The 22074-nt window shown below is 64.2% G+C and overlaps 1 protein-coding gene across 3 annotated transcripts in view; it reads left to right on the forward strand.

The window, feature by feature from the left end:
* The first annotated feature begins 1989 nt into the window (after window positions 1-1989).
* Window positions 1990-22074, forward strand: part of EPHB2 (EPH receptor B2) — a 170959-nt gene continuing 150874 nt past the window's right edge. For 2 of the 3 annotated variants that reach the window (XM_062190599.1, XM_062190600.1), the window contains exon 1: window positions 1990-2091. In XM_062190599.1, coding sequence (XP_062046583.1) covers window positions 2031-2091 — 61 coding nt within the window. In that variant the 5' untranslated portion in view covers window positions 1990-2030. The remainder of the gene's footprint in view (window positions 2092-22074) is intronic. The other variant, XM_062190598.1, reaches the window with a different exon arrangement.

The raw sequence follows: 22074 nt of genomic DNA on the forward strand, positions 1-22074 counted from the left end.
CCTTTTGGCCTCAGCTTCCTAAACTGTAAAATGGGTGTGGGAAGTAGACCAGATGACTCCCTGAGCTGGAGGACACAAGGGGACTAGCCCTGGAGTGGGGCAGATGAGCGAGGTGGGGGCGGGGAGGTGTGAATTCTAGCCCAAGGTGCTGTGTGACCTTGGACAAAGAGCTGATCTGGTCCTCTGCTTCCTCATTTGTCTTTTCAGCCCTCAGAGCTAAAACAGTGAGGGGGGCACTGTGTAAACAGCACCCAGGTCCCCCACAGATGCTGGTCATGGGGGGGCGGCTGCTGGGGTGGGTGGTGACAGGGCCCCCCCTAGAAAGGGCGCAGAAAGGCTGGACCCGCCCGGCCAGTAAGCAGCTGGGCCCCTGGGCGCACTGGGGTTGGTGCTGCTGGGAGCCCCCTCTGCCCCAAGCTGGGACGGGTTCCGGGTCCCTCAAGGCCTGGGCCCCCTGAAAAGTAGACTAGCAGGACCGGAGGAGAGCAGGAGCCGCACCCGGTGGGTCTGGACCCTGGCACGCAGGCTTAGTGGGGGGAGCCTCCCCTTTCTCCTCCCTGCCCACTCCCGAGGTCACTCCCCGCCTTAGGGTGACCTCCTCCTGGTGGCCTTTCAGGACGATGCCCATGTCACATGGACTCTCAGAGATGCCAAAGGTGACCCCATCTCCCCACCTTACGCCCCCTCCGAGCCCAGAGCCCATTTTCTCAGTCTGGACTTTCTGGGGTGGGGGGCTAGATCCTGAAGGGATTGGGTGGCACCCAGTGAACTCCAATCGCCCGCCGCCTCTCTGCCGGGCTCCTGCACCCACCGCACAGGGCGCCCGGCTCCCGGTTAAGTCTCATTTGTCAAGAGTGCGGCTCCCAAGGCCGGGGCCCCCCCTGCAGCCAGCCCACCATCCAGCCTCACAGAGCCTGCTAATGATGACGGTGATAAAGGCTGTCAGAGCGGGCTGGGCCCGTGGAAATGGAACAAGGGGTTGTGTCCTCCCTGGAGGGCCAGCCAGGCACAGGCCCGCTCCATGGTGCCGGCTGGGGTGAGGGCGTCCCCCAGAAAGCCCACCCCCACCGTAAACTGCACGGGCACCCTGCTCAACAGAGAAGGAGAAATCCCCCGTGCAGGGGCTGCGGGAGGGGCTCGCGCTCGCTCAGAACAAGGCCGCGAGGGGCAGCCCGGGGTCTGCCTGCCAGGGCTCGGCCCACCGCTGCCAGCGGGGACGCCCCCAGGCCCTCGGGGCAGCGCCAAGGCCCACTCCCCGAGTCGCAGGCCCCGGCGCCTGGGAAAGCCGCCTGTTTTGTTCCCAGTTCTCCCCCCACCCCTCCATCACCACCACCGGTTTTTTTTTTTTTCTTCTTCCCATTCATAGCAGCTCCGTCCCTTTCGAAGCCGCAGGGACCCGGGTGGCAGGGCTGAGGCGAGGGGGTGGCACTCCCGGGGCCTGACAGGTAGCGTCCGCCCCGGCTCGGGGCAGCCCCCTTCCCTCGCCTGCCCCCCGGGTCCCCTCTCCCAGCCCCTGTCAGCCGCGCCAGACGCTCTCCGGCTTTGCAGCATTCAATAAAAATTGAGAAACATTTGGGCTGAAATCGCTGCTTTATCTGGAGGAGCCACAGCGCCGGGAGAGACCACTGCGGCGCGGGGGGGGAGCCCGGGGTCGCGGCCGCCCGGGCGCGCGGGGTCGCTGCGCTCGGCCGCGCGCGCCGCCCCCGTGGGGGGCCCTGCGGACGCGGAGGGCCGGGGGCGCGGGGCGGCGCGCGGGCCGGGGGGCGCCGGGGCGCGCGCGCGGGGGGCGGCGGCCGGGCCGGGCTCCCCCCGCGCCCGCGGCTCAGGTGGGCCGTGCCCAGCGCTGGCGGAGCCCGGGTCCCCGTTCTGCCCGGGCTGGATGGCTCATTCTGCTGGCTGCGCGGTGGCGGCGGCTGTGTGTACGCCGCGCCTCGCCGCTCCCCCCGGCCCCCCGAGCCCGGGGCGCGCGCTCCCGCCCGGGCCGCCCGGGCCCCGCGGCGCCGCGGCCCGAGGCCCCGGGAAGCGCAGCCATGGCCCTGCGGAGGCTGGGGGCCGCGCTGCTGCTGCTGCCGCTGCTCGCCGCCGTGGAAGGTGAGCCGGCGGGCGGCGATGGGGGGCGGGGAGCGGCCGGGCACGGGCGGCCGCCGGCGCCCACCTCCGCCCTGCGGCCCGCAAAGTTTGCCCGGGGGCTGGCGCGGGGCGCAGGTGGCCGCGGGGAGGTGTGTCCGGCCGCGCCTGGGGGCGCGGGCCCCGCGGGCGCCCGGGGGAGCGGCGGGTGCTGATTGACTGTGCCAGGAGGAGGCGAAGGGACCATCTTGCCGAGGCTTTGTAGCCAGCCCGGCAAGCGCCGCCCAGGGCTGGGGGCTGCCCACGCGCGCTCGCCTCCCCCCGGCCCGGGCAGCCCCCCTCGCGCGGGCCTGGCCTTGCTCGGCACCGGTGGAGGGCCCGCGCGGGCTGGGGGGCCCGGGCGCGCAGTCGGGGCCGCAAAGTTTGGCAGGGAGGCACCGCGGCTGGCTGGGGTGTGTGTGGGGGGGTCCCCGGTCCGCGCCCCCCGGGACGGGGCCCGGCGCCCGGGAGAGCGCGGACTGGCAAGAGTGGAAGCGGGAGCGCCGGCCCCCAGCGCTGGTGCCTGCCCGTCGCCCGCGGCGTACAATGGGGTCTCCTCCCCCGGAGGGCTGCAGGGTGGGGGGGATGGGTCGGTGGGCATCTCTCGGCTGCGCGGGGTCTCCGGGCACCCCTGCCGGCCACCGCCCCGCGCGCGTTAGAGCCCAGCGTGGCGGCTGGAGCCCCGGGAACTCTCCAGCTGCCTCCAGGGCCGGACCAGATGCTCTTGCCATGTGTTGGCCTCGGCCGGGGTCGCCGGGCCCGCTCCCCATGCTGCCCCCCGACCCCCAGGCGGGTCACGCCAGCGAGCTTGCTCGGGAGGGAAAGTTAGCGGGGTCTGGGCGTGTTCCCCGGGAGCGGCCCAGCGTGCGGGCCGAGAGCTGGATGTGAATAATGGCTCTGGGGTGGCGCGCGCGTCACAGTTTATGAAGTACTTTGCACCGTGCGCGCTTCTCTGTGGTTTACGGCGTGCTGCACCGTTGACAAGGTACTTTAAGCTTTGCAAAGTGCCTTCCCGCCGCAGCTGTGTTGGCTCCTTCGGAATCAGCCTTCCCGGGAGGCCAGGTGGGCGTGATTCCTGGCCCCTGGGAACCGCCGGGGCAGCCGAGCCTTAGAGAGCCCAGTGCCCCTCTCTCATCCAGGTCTGGGGCTTTGAAGTTGGGCTGCCGTGGCTGGCTTTTCCCGCCCCCCCCCCCCAAGCAAGGTGAGCCCGTGCAGGATCCTGCCGCTGCTGCGGGGCTGAGTACCCTCTTCTCCGGCCACTTTGGGGTGACCGGGAGCCCCTCCCCCTCTTGCAAACTTCAACACAACCTGATCAGACCTGGCCCCGGAGCTGCGGCCTCTGGAAGTGACATGGGCGGTGTGACTTTGGTGACTTCACTGGCCACGCTCAGGGGCTGGGGGTGGCCCCGGAGGCCAGCTGTCCTCTGGCTCCTGTGGCTTCCCAGAGTGGGTGCCGTGCCGCCCCGTGGGCCCCGGGTGTGGAGGGCAGCCCTGGGCCCCGGCTGCCGGCGGGGGGTCCCAGGAATGTGGCAGAGGGTACCACTTATTAGCTGTGGCTTTGGAAATGACTCATGCGCTGGCCCCGCTATACGTTGCGATGTTTACAGTATTCTGGGGAGCTGGCATAAATATCGCTATTTAGGTTGCAGTTGGCGGTGCTGGAGGCAGAAAAATTGGCCCCCGTCGCCTTGGAAGAGGCCTGGGTGTGTTTTTAATTAGTGCGGGGTAGGTGGAAGGGCCGCATCTGTCCGGCCGTGGCCCTGGCAGGGGGTGCTTGGAATCTGGTGGGCTGTGGCCAGACTGGCCCCTGGCCCTGGGAACAGGGCTGGCCGGCTACTGACGTCACAGGAGGAGCTGGCTGCCCGGCCTGCCACTTGGGGGCAGGGTGGGGAAGGGAAGCCCTGGCTGGGTGAGAGGAGGGCGGCAGGGGGCCTCCACACCTGGCTTAGGGCTCTTCCTCTGCCCTGGATGCCAAGAAATCCAGTCCACTGAGGCCAGGGGGCTGGCCAGCAGGAGGCGGGGCAGGTGTGAGGTGGTCAGGGGCTCTGCCGGGTTTCCCGGGGGACCCTGGGCTGGCTCCCTGTCTACAGGAGCCCCAGGTTCCCTGGGCATACAGTGGTCTAGCTCACCTCGTGGTTTCCTCTCCCTGCCTCAGTTTCCCCATCTGCCCAAAGGGGCACCCTCATGCCTGTCCTGCCCATCATATCAGGACAGGACAGGCGAGTCTGTCCTGAGGGCCTGGGGGTGGCCTCTGGGGGGTGGAGGATGGGATGGGCGCAGCCGGGGGCACGGGGGTCCGCGTGGGAGCAGCAGTCTGGAAACCGGGTTGGAGGCTTGGGGTAGCCGGAGTCATGGGGCTGCCATTCCCTCCGCTGCCCCTCCTCCAGCCCTCAGCCCAGAGCAGGGCCGTCCTGACCGCAAGGCCCTGGGGAATCCCCACTGCAGCCTGGGGAAGGGGGAGAGAGGGTGTGTGTGCGCGCGTGCGTGTGTTGGGGTGGTGTTCTTAGCATCTCCCCAAACCAGGAGACCTCGTAAGCAAAGCCAAGCGCGCAGCCCCTGAGTGGGGGCTGAGAGGGGAGAGAAGCAGAAGAGGCCGGCCCGCCGCTAGATGGAATCCCGAGGTTGGGGCTGGAGAAAGCTCGCCTGCCCTCTCTGCTCACTTCTTTTCCAGGTCTTGCTGAGTTTCCTCTCTGGCCGGTGTGAGCCGGGTCCTGGCGCGGGCAGGGAGACAAGGGACACGTGGGTCAGGGACACGGCTGGCAGGAGAGACTGAGATGCGGGGCCCCGGGAGCTGCTAGCAGGAAGTTGTACGCTGCCTGGGGCCGCTGGGCAGGCGGCGATGTCGTATTTTACAGCCTTAGGCTTTGCCGCCTGTCGTCACTGCCCCTTCTCCCTGCTAGGCGCTTTCTCAGCCACCTGTCCTGCCTACGAGCCACGTCCCCAGGAGTCAAGGTCGGCTTTGGGGCTTCGCGTGGTGCCGGGAAGAGGAGCCAGCGGGTGGAGAGACTCGGAAGAAGCAGGGACCCCTCTGGCTTATGTGGGGCCCAGGGTTGTGGTCCCACAAGCTCTGCTCAAACGACACCTCCTCCGGGTGCCTTCCCTGATCATCTACAGCAGACCCAGTTCTGCTCCTTGCTCTGCCACCGGCTTCGTTTTGCTTTGCAGCACCCATGGCCACCTGCAGCGGTGTGGGAGACTCATCCGTCTCCTCGCTCGGTATCTGCTTGGCCCCTGGGCCGCCCACTCCAGGAGCCAAGAGGCTTTTTTTAATCTGCTGTGGTGTGGCCTCCCCAGCCACAGGGGGCTCCTCCCGGTAGGAGGTCTTCAGCTAGGCAACCCTGAATGAATTGAAGGTGGAGTGGCCCAGTGAGTGGAGAACGGGACCCAGATGAGGGAGGGAGTCCCCCCGGGGGAGGGAGACACCCAGGGACAGCTTGAGCCGGGGTGCGAGGAGGTCTGGGGAGATAACGCATGGACCAGTTCAGCTCCGGCCAGCGACAGGTTCAAGTGTGCCGGCAGAAGCCACGTGCGCCTTAGACGGGCGGGGTGCGTACCTCTCCTGTCCCCGCACCTGTCTCTCCCACCTGAGGCCTGCCCCGCTGCCCCTACCTCTTGGGCGCGAGCTAAGAACCTGCGGCCCTCCGTGGGATTAACTGGGAACTGGCTTTGCTTTCATGTTTGTTTCTTCGGCTTCTCGGTTCTGAAGGAGACCTGCTTTCGTGCGCCCGTCTTAGCCAGGAAATCGGGGCTTAGATTTAAGACCCAAACGCTACGGAATCTACAAGCAGGCTGCTGTGTTCATTCACTTCGGCTTGTACTGTGAGAGTCGCCGGGCCCCTTGCTGGGTGTTGGGTGGGAGAGGGGCGTCGGCTGGGTGGGGAGCAGGGCCTGCTGACCGGTAGCCGGCATGAGGCCCAGCCTCCTGGGCCCGATCCCAGCACTGCGCTTGGGGTGCTCTGGGACAGGAGCTCAGAGCCCCCCCTCCCCCAGCATCACTGTCCTCTGGGACTCCCGTGGATGCCCCGGGAGTGTCAGGCACGGGGCCGAGTGCCTGTCGGTGCGGTCTGTGATGGCTGGGTCCTTCGGTGGCCCCCAGTTGAGCTGCCCAGGCCTTGGGGTCTCCTCCAGTCCACTCTGGTGCTCCCCACTTCCCCTGGCCCTGGGGCAGCGGCCCCACACGTGTGGGCGGACTCCGGCACCCCCTCTGCCTCCTCTCCGGGCTCCGGCGGGGTGGGGGTGCAGCTCCCTAAACCTTGAGGTCCAGGCTCATCTGGAACTGTGACAGGATCGGTGCTGACGTGGCTTCCTGGAGGGGCCTGGCCTTGCCCCAGGTTCCCCCTCGGCAGGCCTAGGTCGGTGCCCAGGCTGCACTTTAGCAAGGTTCGGCCTCGGTGCCAAGGCGGGGCCGGCTGCTCAGCCCGGGACAGTTGCAGGCCAGCTCTGCCTTCCCAGAACTCACCTGGAAGTTCAGGCCTGAGGCCCGGCACCCGCACACAGAAAGGCCCCAGTCAGGAAGGGGCAGGTGGAGGAGGTCTGGGCTGGCAAGGCAGGGCTCCTGACGAGAACCGAGGGGATGCAGATCATGGCAGGCTTCCTGGAAGAAGTGGCCCAATGTTGTGATCTGATCTGCTTGCCTGGTTTGGTAGATGGGGAACAAGGGTAGGAAATCCATGGGGCAGGTGAATTTGCTCCCCAGGTGACACAGGATTCCCGGGAAAGAGGCAGGAAGCTGGCAGAGGCTGAAGTGCAGCCGGCCAGGGCTGCTCCTGGTGCGTGGAGGTGGCTGGGGAGGCCCGGCGGGAAGGAATGTTTGCACAGCTCCCAGGGGTGCGGCGGCCGTTGGTGGAGGCAGCACCTGGAAGCTTCCTGATTGGGATCAGCTCAGCGGTCTGATAAGGCCGCCTGGGAAGTGGTTTAGGGCCTTTTAAAGCGGCTGCCTTCCGGAGGGGGGAGGGGAGGGGCATCAGCGCCCCAGTCCCCGGAGCCTGGGCCTGGGGATGCAGCCCCCTGGGAGTGGGGGGGAGGCTTGCCTGCTCCATGGCCTGGAGGGGCTTCGGAGTCCTCATCTGTAAGCTGGAGACGCCGCTGGCCGAGGCCGGCGGTGAGGGTGAGTGAGATGCCGCAGGCTGCGACCGGCGGGACCACGGACACGCGGCTGGACCACGGACACGTGGCATGCCGGGTGTTCCTTGGTTGTCGTAGCTAAGCTGGGTTGGAAGCACGCACTCCATCTCTGACACTCCCTGGCCCTAGAGCCTGGCGCTGGCCACCTACTCTCTTATTCCGGAGGAGTGGCCCTCGCTGTGTGTCCCCCTGGCTGGTTGCTGCACCTCTCTGAGGCCTGGGTCCCCGGTCTCTGGAGGGAACATCCGCTGAGCACACAGTAGACATTCGCGGTTGCCCCCTTGGGTGGTGGGACACTGGCTTCCTGGCAGTGCACCGGGGGTGCTGGCCCGAGTCTTCCACGGCCAGGGTCTCCCTGCAAGGCCCCTTCAGCCGGCCTCTGTAGGGGCCGTGCCATCCCCTCCCTGAATCCCGGGGTCAGCGTGCCCTGCTCCTCGGTACAGAGCCCGCCAGGCTCCCGCTCCCGTGCCCTGACGATGACACCAGCCGTCCCGTGCCAGGCGCGGCCCTGAGGGCGTTGTGGGTGCTGTCCTGTGGAGTCGCCCAGCAGCCCCACAGCTGGGCTCAGAGAGTGACAGGTCCAGGGATCCCCAGGGAGTGGTGGAACAGGGATTCAAAGCTTCGGCTGGGTAGTTCACACAAGCCACTTGCAGAATGCTCCTCCCGGCCCGGCTCTGGCGGGGGTCTGGGAGGCAGGAGTCCAGCCTCTGACTCCACCCACATCCCAGCAACACGAGCGAGCGGGGAGCCGGTGAGTCATGCAGCTGCCATAAACGTGCAGTCTGTCATTTCAGTGAGGACCACGCGGCTGTAGCTTAGGCCGGCGGTGACGCTTGGCATGGTGAGGAGCGCCGCGGGGAGAGTGGACACCGTGGGGCACTCGTGGTGCCATTTGCAGCCTGCGCTGCCAAACAGACACCAGCTCCTCGGGTTTTCCCAGCAGCGCTGGAAGTAGCCAGGAGCCCTGGGGCCCATTTGAGAGATGGGGAGACTGAGGCCTGGCAGATAAAGCCAGCAGCTTGACCAGGCTTGCCACCCCAGAGGACAGCAGTCCAATCTGAATTCTCAGCCAACATTTGAAAATCAAGAGCAAACCTGTTTTTGGCTTCTCTGAAAAGCAGACAGCCTGGCTACGCCGGGCCCACGTCCGCAGGTGGCCACAGTTGGCTGGGGCCAAATAGCGGCCGCCTCTTCAGCTGGAGCGCGAGCCACCAGCTTGCCCTGCGCTGGGGTCACTCCGCGGCCCCTGTGGGGTCAAGTGTGCCTCCTGGTCCTGCCCCCACACACTGTTTGACCCTGGGGTAAATTGCTTGGGGTGCTCCCTGGACCTCAGCTTCTCCTGTAAACAGCGGGGGGTGGGACACAGCGGTTTGGGAGGCCCCTTGGCTCCGGGACCCGGTGCCCAGTGTCAGGCTCGAGGCCGGGGCCAGGGGGCCTGTGCACATCCTCTCCGTGACCAATTGCCAACCCGAAACCTATCGGCTTCCAACAGCAGTGACTGAGCAGCTCTGGTGCTTTGGTGGACGGGCGGGGGCTCGGGGGCTCCATGGGCACAGCTGCTGCTCCAGGGTCTCACCTGCAGCCTTGCCGCCCTCCCTGGGTAACGCAGAGTCACGTGTTGTGGGTTACACTGTCGAACAAGAAGCTGGGCTCGTCTTTGCTAACTGAACAAGAACTCAAGCCCAACAAAAGACTCGCAGAGAGCATAGATCGCGAGAGTGAGTCCTGGCGGGGACCCGGCCCCAGGAGCAGCCGGTGCTGGGAGGGAGGAGGGGAGGGAGGTGAGCTGGGGTTACGTGGACAGCAGGGGCGCGGGGAGAGCCCGTGTTCGGCCTACAGAAGGCAGGTGTGGGCTAAGCTGCTGCCTACGATCCCAGCGTCCCTTGTTGGAGTGCTGGTTCCAGACCCTGCTGCTCTGCTTCCCATCCAGCTCCTTGCTAATGCACCTGAGAAAGCAGCAGACGATGGCCCAAGTGCTTGGGCCCCTGCACCCATGCTGGAGACCCGGATGGAGCTCCTGGCTTCGGCCTGGTCCAGTCCTGGCTATTGCAGCCATTTGGGGAATGAACCAGTGAATGGAAGATCTCCCTCCCTCCCTCTCTCCATGTTTCTCCTTCTCTCAGTGCCACTCTACCTTTCAAATAAATAAATATTTAAAAAATAAGGCAGGTACTCCCCATTCCTGACCATGTTGCCCTGCAGAAACCAGGGTCCACCTTTGCCCAGTCGGGTTTGTAAAAGTCTGGAGTTCATGGCGAAGCTCGTTACTGAGGTGCTTGCTTGGTTTTGTTCTAAAACAGCCCTGGCCAAGGCAGCCCCCTGTGCCGCCTGGATTTGGCACACCAGCAGAGGATGGCAGGCTGTAGCTCAGGTGTTTGGGGGAAGGAGGTAGCAAGGGTGTTGTTGTTCCATTGTACAGATGGGGAAGTTGAGGTTCAGCGCCGTGATGACTTGCCCATGGTCACATAGCTGGATGGCAGCTGTTGGAGCGTGACTCCTAACCTTGACCTGGGGAGGGGGTCTCTTTTCCTGTCATTTCCTGCCATGGTCTGTGTTTCTTCACCTTCCAGAAGAATCCCAGAGCATCCGACTGTCTGGCAGGCATCTGCCACGTTGCTTGTCTTCCCAGGGCTTCTCTGTGCGGGCAGAGTCGGTAGAATGGAGAGCTCCCGGGCTAGGTTGGCTCTGTGGCTCTGACGTCTCCACGCGGCCTCACGTTGGCCCTTTCAACTTGCCTCTTGCAACCTTGGTTTCTTCAGCTGTGAAGTGAGGTTAGGGAAGGCTTCCTGGAAGAGGCAGCGTCTCAGAGGATGCTTCAGAAACAACCAGATGAGGAAGCGGCGGGGCGGGCGTTCCGGGCCCTGGGTCCAGGCTCTGCAGAGGCCGGCGGGTGTGGGCTGTGCCCAGGAGCTGGCGGGGTCCTGTGTGGCTGAGAGCAGGGCGTGCCAAGCACCGGGGTGGGGTGCAGGCTGCCTGGCCCCCGCAGGGAGGGAGCGTGGGGTCAACATTCCCATTATGGCGACGACATATGTCCGCAGCACCAACTTGTCACTTGGCCTGGGTCCATGGGAAGCCGGAAACGTGTAAGTGGGGAGAAAGCGGCTTAGCGCACAGTGGGGTGTGTCCCGCCTGAATGGAGGCAGGGCCTGGGAACAGGCTCGGCCAGAGCCTGCGGGCCCTTTCTGGAGCCCACGAAAGGCCGTGGCCCAGGGAGTCTGTTCGAGTCAGGCCCCTGGCCCGTCCTCCCCCTCGCTTGTCGCCGTCAGCGGCAGCTGTCACTCCCCACGGTCTCAGATGGCAGCTCCTGCGGTTCTGGGGAGCGCAGTGGAAAAGAGCTGCCAGCGAGCCCCCGGCCCTGGGTGCCCCTGGCCAGCCGGAAGTGCAGCCGTGCCAGCCGAGCCGAGAGGGTGATGGTGCTGGGCCCGCTGGCCTGGGGCCAGCGTTCGCATCCCGGCTCCCCTCTTTGTTGCTGGGCCCTGTCCCGCCACCTCGTGAGTCTTCTGTGAGGATGGTCTCGCCCGCCCCCGGTGTGGCTTGGGGAGTCAGAAGTGGGGGGGTGACTCACAGCAGAACGGGAAGTGGGGGTCTATGCGTGGGGTTGCTTGCAGCAGAGCCTGCCCACAGACCGTTAGGGGCCCTCGTCTTTTTCCTCTGAGCTGACGCATATCCAGCCGGGGCGGCAGGTGCGCCTTCTCTCCCAGCTGCAGGGGGACGTGGCACCTTTTCTCTAGGGATCGAGAAGGAATGACCTGGCCACAGCGGCCAAGTGATGTGAGGACTCAGCCTCGGGACCCCCAGAGGCCACTGTGCCGTTTCACACTGCACTCCACTCCCCACCACCTGGGCCCTCTTTTCCCCTTCTCAGCCTGGCCGATTTGCGCTGCTTCATAAGATCATGTTTAAACCTCTCCTCCTGTTTGAAGCCTGCCTTGACCTCTCTCTGGCCCCTCCCCCTCGGTCCTGGTGGCCCCTGTGTCCTTGGTCGGACCTTGCAGGCGCCCACTTAGACCGTGCAGTGTAGTGCGTCAGCAGGTCTGATTTCCTCCCTACCGGGGAGGTCCTTAGCCGTCCTGGTGTCCTGGTCAGGTGGAATGCGGTGCGGTAGGGGGTGAGCAGCTGAGCCGTGGATGGGTGGTTGAGTGATTGACAGTTAGATAGGTGTGTGCATGGACAGTTACGTGGATTGGCTGATTGAATGAACTGGACAGGTTGTTGGGTGGAAGATGGATGGATGGATGGATGGATGGATGGATGGATAACAGGATGGTTTCTTGCAGATTCCGTAGGTTGGATCATTGAGTGACTGGATATGTAGAGAGACAGAGATAGATAGATAAGTAGCAAAAAATGGTGTCTTGGAGATTGGATGATGGGTGGATGGATGGAGGGAGGGACGGACAGACGATGGCAGACGGCTGCATGTTTTGGATAGCCGGGTGGATGAATGAACAGATGAATGAAGAAGCCAAACACCAGACTGCCGCTCTCCCCCTTGGACTCCTTCTGGTATCTGGATTGTGACATTTCCTTCTTCCCATTTCTGGCCCTGCAGAGAGCTGGCAAGTAGCACGCTCCCCAGGTTGGGAGGAACCTGCTGAGCCATTGCCTGTGGATTTGCTAAAGCCTCTGCACTGGGGCGCTCTGGGGAAGCCGACCTCCAGCGTGGGTTTCCATAAAGTAAATCCTGTTTTCCCAGTGACTTGGCTCGCACTTTCCGAGACCTGCTCCTGCTGTCAGGGGCTGGTGACAGGTGGAGGGAAGAGTGGAGCCTCCCCTGGGCCCCGGCTGCCCGGAGCCTCTCCTCGCTCCACCTTGAGAGCAGACCTATGGGGGCCAGGAGCACAGGAGCTTGAAGCCAGGGGGACAGGCAACAGCAGGCGGACAGATTTGGCATCTGGTCCCAGAAGCCTCTGCTGCTGCCGGGAGGCTGTGCTGGAGGCTTCTGGGAGAGCGCGCCTGGCCTCCTGCAGCCCGCTCTGTGTCTGCTCGTCTGGCCGTGTGTCCTTCCTTCCCAGAACCCCACCTCCTCGCCCCCATCCATCCATCTGTCCATCTGTCCTCCCATGCAGCAGTCAGGTTTGGGAACCTCTAGGGTGCCGGAGGGCATGGAGAGACACAGGCGTTCTGCTGGCCAAGCGCTACTTATATCCTAGCTGGGGAGGGGCAGGGCCTCTCTCGTCCCTGCCTCCCCCCTCTCTCCATCTCTGCCTCCTTGCTTTCCTCCTCCAGCATCAGTGCCATCGTCCCAGCAGCCTCCCCACAGGGAGCCCCCTCCCCACCGCCAGTGCTGGGCACCCCCCACCCCCACCGCACCTACTGGTGCTGCCCTAGCGGGTGCCCAGCATTCCCTCAGCAGGTGCATGGTGGTCATGGACACTGTTTTAAAATTGTTCATTTTTTGGCCAGCGCCGCGGCTCACTAGGCTAATCCTCCACCTGCGGCGCCGGCACCCCGGGTTCTAGTCCCGGTCAGGGCACCAGATTCTGTCCCGGTTGCCCCTCTTCCAGTCCAGCTCTCTGCTGTGGCCCGGGAAGGCAGTGGAGGATGTCCCAAGTGCTTGGGCCCTGCACCCACATGGGAGACCAGGAGGAAGCACCTGGCTCCTGGCTTCGGATCAGCCGCAGCACGCCAGCCGCAGCGGCCATTGGAGGGTGAACCAATGGAAAAGGAAGACCTGTCTCTTTGTTTCTCTCTCTCTCACTAACTCTGCCTGTCAAAAAAAAAAATTGTTCATTTTTATTTGAGAGAGAGAGATTTTCCTTTTGCTGGTTCACTCCTCAATGCCAGAGCTGAGCCAGGCCGTTGGCAGGAGCCCAGAGCTCCATGTGGGTCTCCCATGTAGGGGGCAGGGACCCCAGTACTTGAGCCACCATCTGATGCCTGCCAGGGTACGCATTAGCAGGACACAGAGGAGCCAGGACTCAGACCAGACTCTCCGATATGGGCCGTGGGCGTCCCAAGCAGCTGTGCCAAACGCCCCGCCCCCTGACACTCGTCTTCCGGGTGAGAACAGGCAGGTTCAGGGATGGCCGTGTGCTGGTGCAGATTGAACACCCCTATTCCAAAACTCTGAAATCCCAACGCTCCCCAGGTGTGAGGCTTGCTGAGCTCTGCTGTGATGGCCGAGCAGGAAGTCCCGCCCCCCCACCTGCTGTCGCCGTCAGGACACACGCACGGGGGAAACACTGCGCGTGGGTGGCGTGTATGTGAACCACAAGTGAATTTGTGTTTAGAGAAGGGGGTCCATTCCCAAGATATCTTCTTAGATAGCTGCAAATGTCCCCCCGGGTCCTGTGTGTGATGTGCGGGGGGAGGGGGGGTAGCGGGGAAGACACGGGCGGCTAGGTAGGGTTCTGACACACACTGACTGCAAGGAAGGACGTTCTTCGCGGAGGGAACAGCCTGTGCAAAGGCCTAGAGGCCAGAGAGAGGCTGGTTCCCGGGAGCCACGGGCCATAGTGAACGGAAATGGGAGAGGAGACTGGCAGAGGAGCTCGGAGCCCGGTCAGAAAGGCCTTGAGTGACAAGCCTGGGTGAGGACAGAAGCAGCAGGGAGCAGGGGAGTATCCAGGAAGACGGCCTTGGAGGCTGGCGTGGGAGGACGGCTCAGCCTCAGGCTGCCCGGGCCTGGTGCAGGCTACTCCTGCCCAGCCAGCTGCTCCAGCGTGGGGAGGCTCAGCACAGAGCTGCCACCTGGAGGGCGGGCCAGAAGGGAGAGACCGTGGTAGAAAACAGGCGGAGAATAACCCTGGGGCTGGCCAGGGGAGGCAGCCAGTCGGGCCGCGCCCTGGGACAGCCGCATCCCAGGGGGAGTGCCTGGCTCGCATCCCAGCTCCTCCGGGTCTGACCCAGCTTCCTGCTAGTGCACCTGGGGGGCGGCATGCGGGGGCTCAAGGGCTTCTGTTCCTGCCACTCATGTGGGAGACCCGGATGGAGTTCCAGCGCGGGCTGCCGTGGACATTTGGGGAGTGAGTGGAAGCGGATGGGAGACCTCCGTCTCTGCTCCTCTCCTTCCTGTCCCTCTGCCTTGCAGATAAGTCAGTCAATAAATCCCTTTAAAAACCCTAATACTTCCTGCCTGCCCTCTCCCCATGCTGAAGCCCTGCAGCGCTCGGGGAGCCCCTGGGGACCCTGTCTCCCCTCCCCCTCCCCGGTGCTGCTGCAGGGTTCAGGCACCTTGCTGGGGCCCAGTTCTTCCAGGGAACTTGGACAACCCTAGAAGCATCCCAGAATGCAGAATGTCTGGGCTGAACAGGAGGGGAAACTGAGGCCCAGGAGGGCCCGCCAGCTGTCGGGGTCACCCAATGACAGTGGCAGGCTGCGGCCCCCAAAACGGTCTCCGAGAGAGACAGAGACTTTACCGCAGGCGGCGCCCGTTCCAGGAGCCTTGGCCTTGCCCTCCTGGGTCCTTTAACAGCTGCCTTGGGCCCTTTTGAAAGTCTGGTGGCACAAAAATAAGTCGTGGGCATTTTAAAAATTACATAGGGGCAGGCATTTGGCGCAGTGGTGAGGCTGCCGCTTGGGGGACCCACAGCCTGTACTGGAGTGCCTGGTTCAAGCCCCAGCTCTTCTACTTTGATCCACCTGCCTGGGAAGTGGCAGATGGTGACTCAAGTACTTGGGTCTCTGCCACCCACATGGGAGACCCAGTTGGGTTTTGGGCTCCTGGCTCTGGCCTGGCCCATCCCTGGCTCTTGCAGGCATTTGGAGAGTGAACCAGTGGACGAGTCAGTCTCTCTGTCTCGCTCTCGCCTCTCTCTCTCTGTCTTATAAATTAAAAAAGAAAAAAATTAGTTCACCGCTCTGACCCTTAGTTGACCCTGCTGTAAAATGGGGGTAATGATAGAAACCACAAAGACAAGACAGCATTTAGCCATCGGTTTCTCCCTGGAAGAGCGGAAGTGCCTAGAGTGGTAGTAGGTGCATAGTAGTTGCTCAGGGAACGGTTCCTGGATGAATGAATGAATGAATGATGGGCTCCCTGCAGCCTGCCCGGCAGCGCCCAGAGCCCTTGCAGGCAGCATCCCTGTAACCTTCAGAACGGCACCATGGAGTGGGCGCGGGAATCCCTGTTTGCAGACATGGAGGCCGGGCCTCCGAGGGGGTCCCTGTGACTCGCCCCGGTCCTGGTTCCTGGATGACAGCCCCAGGACCGGCAGCCGGCTCCATGTCTCTGCTGCAGAGCTGAGTGAACACGATGCTGCGCCTGGGGCCCAGCACGAGGTGGGGCTGGCTGGGCGGTGCCCCTGCCCCGTCCTCGCCCCTCCCCGCCCCTCTGCACGGCTCAGGCGCAGGAGGCTCCCACGTGGACTCAGTGGGGGAAGCTCCAGGGCCAGGCGCCCAGATGGGGAGCCGCCCCCGACCCTAAGGGGGTCTCCTGCTGCTCCGTGCCGCTCTGGGCCCATGGCTGCTGCAGAGCCCACATGGGCCTTCAGGTGGTTTCGCCGGCGTGACAGCGCCCAGCGGCCCGCTGGAGGGGCGTGCGCCCTGCGTCCCAAGGTCTCGGCGCCCTGCGTCCCGAGGTGCGAGGCTCCAGCTGCCCGCAGCGGGCCGGCTGCTGGTCTGTCTGGAACGCTGTGCAGACACAAGCACAGCTGTGTTTATTCCAGAAATTTTACATCCTGATCATCTGCTCGCTGGGGTACTGCCTCCCGGTCAGGATCACAGCGGAGGCCCCGCCGAGGCTCGTCAGTCCCTGGGGCAGGTTGTAGTCCTCTGTGACAAGTGTGCTGTGGGGCAGACCTTGGCCAACGGGTGGACCTCAGCCAGCAGGCCCCCAGACGGCTTCAGACTGCTCCGCCCCGGGGCAGCAGGTGCTGGGGGCAGAGGAGCCTTGAGCCTGGCCTCCCCCAGCCATGGCCACCCCAGGGCACAGAGGCACACAGACCTGTGTTAGGGGACTAGACGGGACTGGGTTTGGCACCCAGCTGTGTTGTTTCTCTAGAACATTCCCATGACTTGTATTGCTTTGGGGGCAAAGAGCCACGCTTCCCGTGGCCCAGAGGCCCTGCTCGGCTTGACTGTTGCCCGTTCACAGCTCCGTCACCCACCTCGGTGTTGCGCTTGTGGCCACTCTGGCTTCTCAAACCCTCACAGTTCCTAGGCTCCCCACCACAGGGCCTTTGCACGGGCTGTTCCCTCACGCTGGAATCACCAGGACAATTCTTACCCAGGGGCCGTCTTCCTCAAACCCCAGGTAGCTCCATGGGCTGATGTTTCATTTGTCAAAGTTTTGTAATTTAACAATAGTTCATGCATTGTTTGAGCATCTTTCTCTCCCACCAGACTCAGCCCCCTGACAGAAGCAGGGATCTTTATTTTATTTCATTTTTATTTATTTGAAAGAGTTACACAGAGAGAGAAGAGGCAGAGAGAGAGAGAGAGAGAGAGAGAGAGAGAGAGGTCTTCCATCTGCTGGTTCACTCTCCAATTGGCTGCAACAGCTGGAGCTGCACCGATCTGAAGCCAGGAGCCAGGAGCTTCTTCCGGGTCTCCCACACAGGTGCAGGGGCCCAAGGAGTTGGGCCATCTTCCACTGCTTTCGCAGGCCATGGCAGAGAGCTGGATCGGAAGAGGAGCAGCCGGGACTAGAACGGGCATCCATATGGGATGCCAGCACTGCAGACGGCAGCTTTACCCGCCGTGCCCCGGAGGCAGCGACCTTGACTGAGTTGCTTTGGGCGCAGGCTCCCCGGGCCCGCTGTAGCGCCTGGCCCGGAGCAGGTGCCCGGTGCCTGTGTGTGAGCTCAGGGATGAATGAGTGTGCGGTTCCTGGAGGAGGGTGGGAGGGCAGCCTGCGAGTGTTCTCTGTGGTGACAGTTGGCAGAGTGCTGTGACACCCATCATGTCTGTAATTGAACAGGCTGGTATTGAAGTCTAAAGGGGCTTGGCACGGGGCCAGGCCCCAGGGTCGGGTGTGGGATCCGAGGGGAATCGCAGTGTGGGCCTGGCCTCGGGCAGCTCACGCGCTGGATGGGCACCGCCCCCTGGGAGGAAGGGGCCCCTGGGGACTGTTCTCAGGGATGGACCGATGAGACTCCACCCCTCCAGGAGGGGCAGTGATTTGGGAGGCGACAGAGCTGCCAGGGGGACGGAGGTGCCCCGGTGGACACCGGCCTGGGGCCTTCAGCTTCGCCATGGTGCCCATGGGAGGTGTTGGGGCTCTCTGTGGGCGAGTGCCAGGGGACACCAAGGGCTGTTCTGCCATGGAGCTTTCCTCTCGTGGGTACGACTGACGGCCGTGCCTGGTGAGGAGGCGGTGGGGGGCAGGACTCAGGAGGGGACCAGAGCAGAGGAAGGTGGGCAGGGCCAGCTGGAGGAGGCGATGTTTGAGCGGAGGCGCAGGGGGGCGTCCAGGCCAGCAGGGCGTCCGGGCAGGGACCGCAGTCCAGGGAAAGGCCCTGTGGCCAGAATGTGCAAGGGGGCAGTGGGGCTGGGAGCAGATGACAGCAGGGGACCAGGCAGGACTTTGGCTTCCACCCTGGCTGTGACGGGAATGGGAGCGTTTTTTAAAAGATTTATTTATGTATTTGAGAGAGTTACAGAGAAAAGACACACACACAGAGATCTTCTATCCTGGTCGCTCCTAGATGGCTGTAACAGCCAGGGCTGGGCCAGGTCTAAGCCACGAGCCAGGAGCTTCTTCTGGTTCTCCCACATGGGTGGCAGGGGCCCAAGCACTCGGGCCGTCCTGCACTGCTTGTCCCAGGTGCATTGGCAGGGAGCTGGATCGGAAGTGCAGCGGCCGGGACATGAACCGGAGCCCATATGGGAAGCCGGTGCTGCGGGCGGCGGCTTTACCTGCTACGCTGCAGCGCCGGCCCCAGATGAGGGTTTTGATCAGGGAGAAGACTAGAGTTCAGAAAGCACTACTCTGACTGCCACGAGGGGACCGGCAGGGGGTGATGCAAGTGATGCTGGGGCCCGGGTGGGTCAGGCAGTGCCAGGACTGCCTGCAACTGGCCAGCGGTGCTCCTGATCACTTCCGGCAGAGGTCCCCTGGCCCTGGCCTGTGGCCACCCAGCTGCCCCAGGTGGCTCTGCTGGTGTTCGCGGCTTGGAAGTGTCTGGCTTCTGGCTTCTAACATGAATTAATAATTGATCGACAATTTGATCTCCAGTGCCTCCCGGATCATCCTGGGGGGAGTGGAGGCCAGGGAGCAGGGGAGAGCGTGGCCTGGACCCAGGCCTCCCTGTTAGGATGTGATGGGTGACTTTGTTCTTGAGGCTGGGGGCTGTGTTGGAAGACAGCTGACCTGGGACCCTGCCTGCACCCCGGCTGGTCCTGGTGTGACTGGGGCAGCCCTGACCTTGGTATGTGGCTGTGAATCATAGTCGATGGTCAAGACGCGATCACTGGGGTGGGGGGGTCACTGAAGCTCGGGCCCCGGGAGGCCTCTGTGCCGAAGGAGCCCCCAGGGGAGTCTGCCTGGCGCTGGGTTTGGGCAGCACCTGCAGAGCCTGGGTGGCAGCTGCCCTGGAAGACAGCACCCCCTGGGAAATGACAGGCGGGACCTCAGCTCACGCCTGCCCCTGCGCCTGGTCTGTGCTGCGGGGGAAACAAGAGGCCTCTCCCGCTCTCCCAGGGTGGAATAAGGAAGCCCCTGGAAAGCGCTCCAAGGGCGGGGCCGCCTCTGGCTCCCCTCTGTCCAGATGTGTGGGCCAGTTGCCTCCCCGGGGTGGGCGCCAAGAGCCGCGGGGGCCTGGGAGAGGTGGGGGGGGCGGGAGAGGATGGGGGGCGGGAGGCAAAGGGTTTGGGAAGGGTGTGGGGGGCCCCCGGCCAGGGGCGGCTCAGACAGTTCTCTCTAATTTTTGAGAAAGCCTTTCCCTCATCTTCATATAATTAAGAGTATTTTTAAAATGCCTTGTTGATATAAAAATAGTCCGTTTCTACATGACCTCACTTCATTCCAAGGCCCGCCACACATAGGAGCGTGCGCGCACACACACACGCATGTACACACGGACACACGTGCACACACACGGAGCTAGATTTAAAGCCACCCTTGGCCTTGACGTGAAGAGTCCTGGGTTTTGCCTACCCAGCGGAAAGTATCTTGTGACGCCGCACCCACACGTGTATGGCCCTGGGCACTCCCCAGGCGTGTTCACACTCGCTGTGGCCCCGGGCGCAGGTGACCGTGACCCACCCCATGGCTGCAGGACCATGCTGCCTGTGCCTTGTCACCGCGGCTCCCGCCTGGGACCTGGCCCGCTACCCACGCAGACTCAGCCAGTGCTGAGGCTCGGAGAGATGGAAGAATTATTTGCCCAACTGGATCGTCCCCGGAGCCGCAGCTCCGGTTCTGTCCAAAGTCCCACCCCTGGGCCACCTTTCCAGGAGAGCGGGACGCAGTGTGGCCATGGCCAGAGAGTGCGTGTGGAAGGGCACGCGGCGACACGCATCGCCACAGGGCACGTGTGTCAAGTGTGAGCTTCACAGCGCCGGGCCTCATGACGGCCGTCGTGTGTCCTGCCGTCCTACTGTGTGCTCCCCACGTGGCCTTGCTGCTGGCTGTTTTAGGGGTAAGAAAGCAGACTCCGAGGGGGCCCCGTGGCCTGAGTGGCAGAGTGGGCTCTGAACCCACCCCCTTCCCACGCGAAGCCAGCGCTGCTGACTGCATCAGGCTGGCGTGGTCGGTGGGGACGGAGCTGGGCGTGGAGCCCAGGCCTCATTTCAGCCTCCTGGCCTCTAAAAAGAATACCACGGCCAAGAGGCCACCCTCGGCGGGAGCGCCTGAATCAGGGAGAACGGAGCTGTGCCCCGGCCCCCACGCGGAGGCCAGCCTGGGGCTGCGGTTGGGGGGCTCATGTCTCAGGCCCCTTTGGTAGGGCCACTGCCCCCTCGCCTCTGTCCCGCTCCATGCTCCCTGCTGGCCTGGACCACCCTTACGGGCTGGAGGCCGAGAGGCCGGCGGGAAGGGCCGTGTTTGCTGGGGCCCTGCCTTCTCCTGGGGTCACGAGAGCCTTGAGAAGCGGCTGCCAGGAGCTAGGAGTCTGCTGATCCCAGGAAACCGGAGACGCACGCCGGCTTCTCCTGTGCACTTCAGGCGACGCGCAGATGGCAAGCTTCCGCGTCCCGCGCCTCCGCGCTGACAGCCATGATGACGGCCCTGTTTTACTGAGCATCTGCTTTGCGCTGGGCAGGAGGCTTGATGCTTTTACCTCCATTTCCTCGTAACCCTGCAAGCTGGGGAGACCGAGAGGGTGGTGCTCACAGGGGCCGCACAGCGGGGACTCGGCCCAGCTCTGCCTGGCTCCCGGGCCCCGCCCCCTCAGCCTCTGGCCTGCTGGCTTGTAGATGCAGGCTCTGGGGCCAGTTCATTTCCTCCTGGAAAGGGCGGGCTGGCTTGTCCTTGCAGGCAGGTGCCCCCTCTCCTGCCCCCCAGGGCCTGGTTTGCTGGAGAAGCCCCTCCCTCAGCGCTGTCCATCATCTGGCTGATGGGATTTTGTCTTCCTGGAAGCTGCTCCTCCCGCCCAGGGAAGCCTCAGGCCTCTTTGGAAATGGGTGTGGCCCAGAGCAGGGCTGGGGGAGAGGGCTAGGGGGTTGAAAATGCCGCTGGGCCGAGGGCAGAGCCTCCACTTGTTCTCATTAGCAGCACAGCCTCAGGAGGACAAGCCCATGGGCCCTGGTGGGCTTGGGTTCCAATCCTACGCTGCTGCCTCGGTGCTCAGTGACCGCAGGGGCCACTTTCTCTCTCAGTTTCCCATCATGGAATGAGGATGGAGCTCTGGTCCCGGGAGGCCGGTGCTCCCTGCAGGTGCTTGTTCATTGGTCCTGGTGGCCGTGGTCGGAAGTGGGGAAGTGGGGGGGCAGGCAACATGGTTACACCTCCGGGTGCTCCCTGGCAACGCTGCCCTGGACGGGAGAGGGGGCCAGAGCAAGCAGGCCCGCCTCGGGGAATGCTTGGGGACAAGGAGGCCCCTCTTGTTGGCCTGCGTGGGGAAGGAGGCCCAGGGCTGGCCCAGTCACTAAAGCCTGTCCCCTCCCAAATCATTCTGGAAGCGGACAAAGGGCCCGGGGGCCCCCACCCCACGGCCCAGCGCGATTCCCTGGGGGTGGGAAGGGGGCTGGGAGCCTCAATGGGGCTGCGGGCCGGAGGAGGCCCCTCCGCAGCTTTAGCACGCGGCCCTCGGGGGTGGGGCGGCCTCTGCGGCTCGACAAGTCTCAGCCGCGGACGCTGCGGCAGGGTCACCGCAGATAAAGGCGCTGCCCAGACCCCGGCACAGCCTGCAATGGGGCTTTCTTCCCGGCGCGCTGTGGGGATGCGGCGGGGGGTCGGCCGGCCTCGGAGGAGAATGGAGCCGAGGCCCCTTCGAGGCTCAGCGCTCCACCCGGCCCCTCCAGCCCCTCCACCCCCACCACCAGAGCCCTGGGGGGGGGGGGCAGGGAGGGGAGGCCTGATTGGCTCCGACGTCTCAGCTGCGCCTTGGCAATGACCCGTTGGTTTGGGTGGATTCGGAGGGGAGACAGCTGGGGACTTGGGGCTCCCCCCAGAGGCCTCCAGGCATCTGAACGCAGCCACCAGCCTGACAAGGAACGCTGGGCGAGCTGCCCTCTGCCTCAGTTTCCCAGTCTGGCTGCCTGTGGCTCAGAGGGGACAGCACCTGGCAGAGCTGCGCCTGCCTCATCCTGGCCCTGCCTCCCCCTGCAGCCCCGCCTGACCTCGGGGCCTCCCCCTTCCTCTCCTGGACCCCACTTCGCCCACCCGAGCCTTCAGACTGCATTGCTCCCCGCTCACATCGCCGGCCCCTGGTGCTGCCCCGCCTGTCCATGGCCTCACCCACAGACTCCAGGTTTCTTGAATACGCATCACAGACCCCCGTGTCCCTGGTGGCTGTGGAG

Source organism: Lepus europaeus, chromosome 5 (genome assembly GCF_033115175.1).
Source record: "Lepus europaeus isolate LE1 chromosome 5, mLepTim1.pri, whole genome shotgun sequence".
In the NCBI taxonomy this organism is placed as follows: Eukaryota; Metazoa; Chordata; class Mammalia; order Lagomorpha; family Leporidae; genus Lepus; species Lepus europaeus.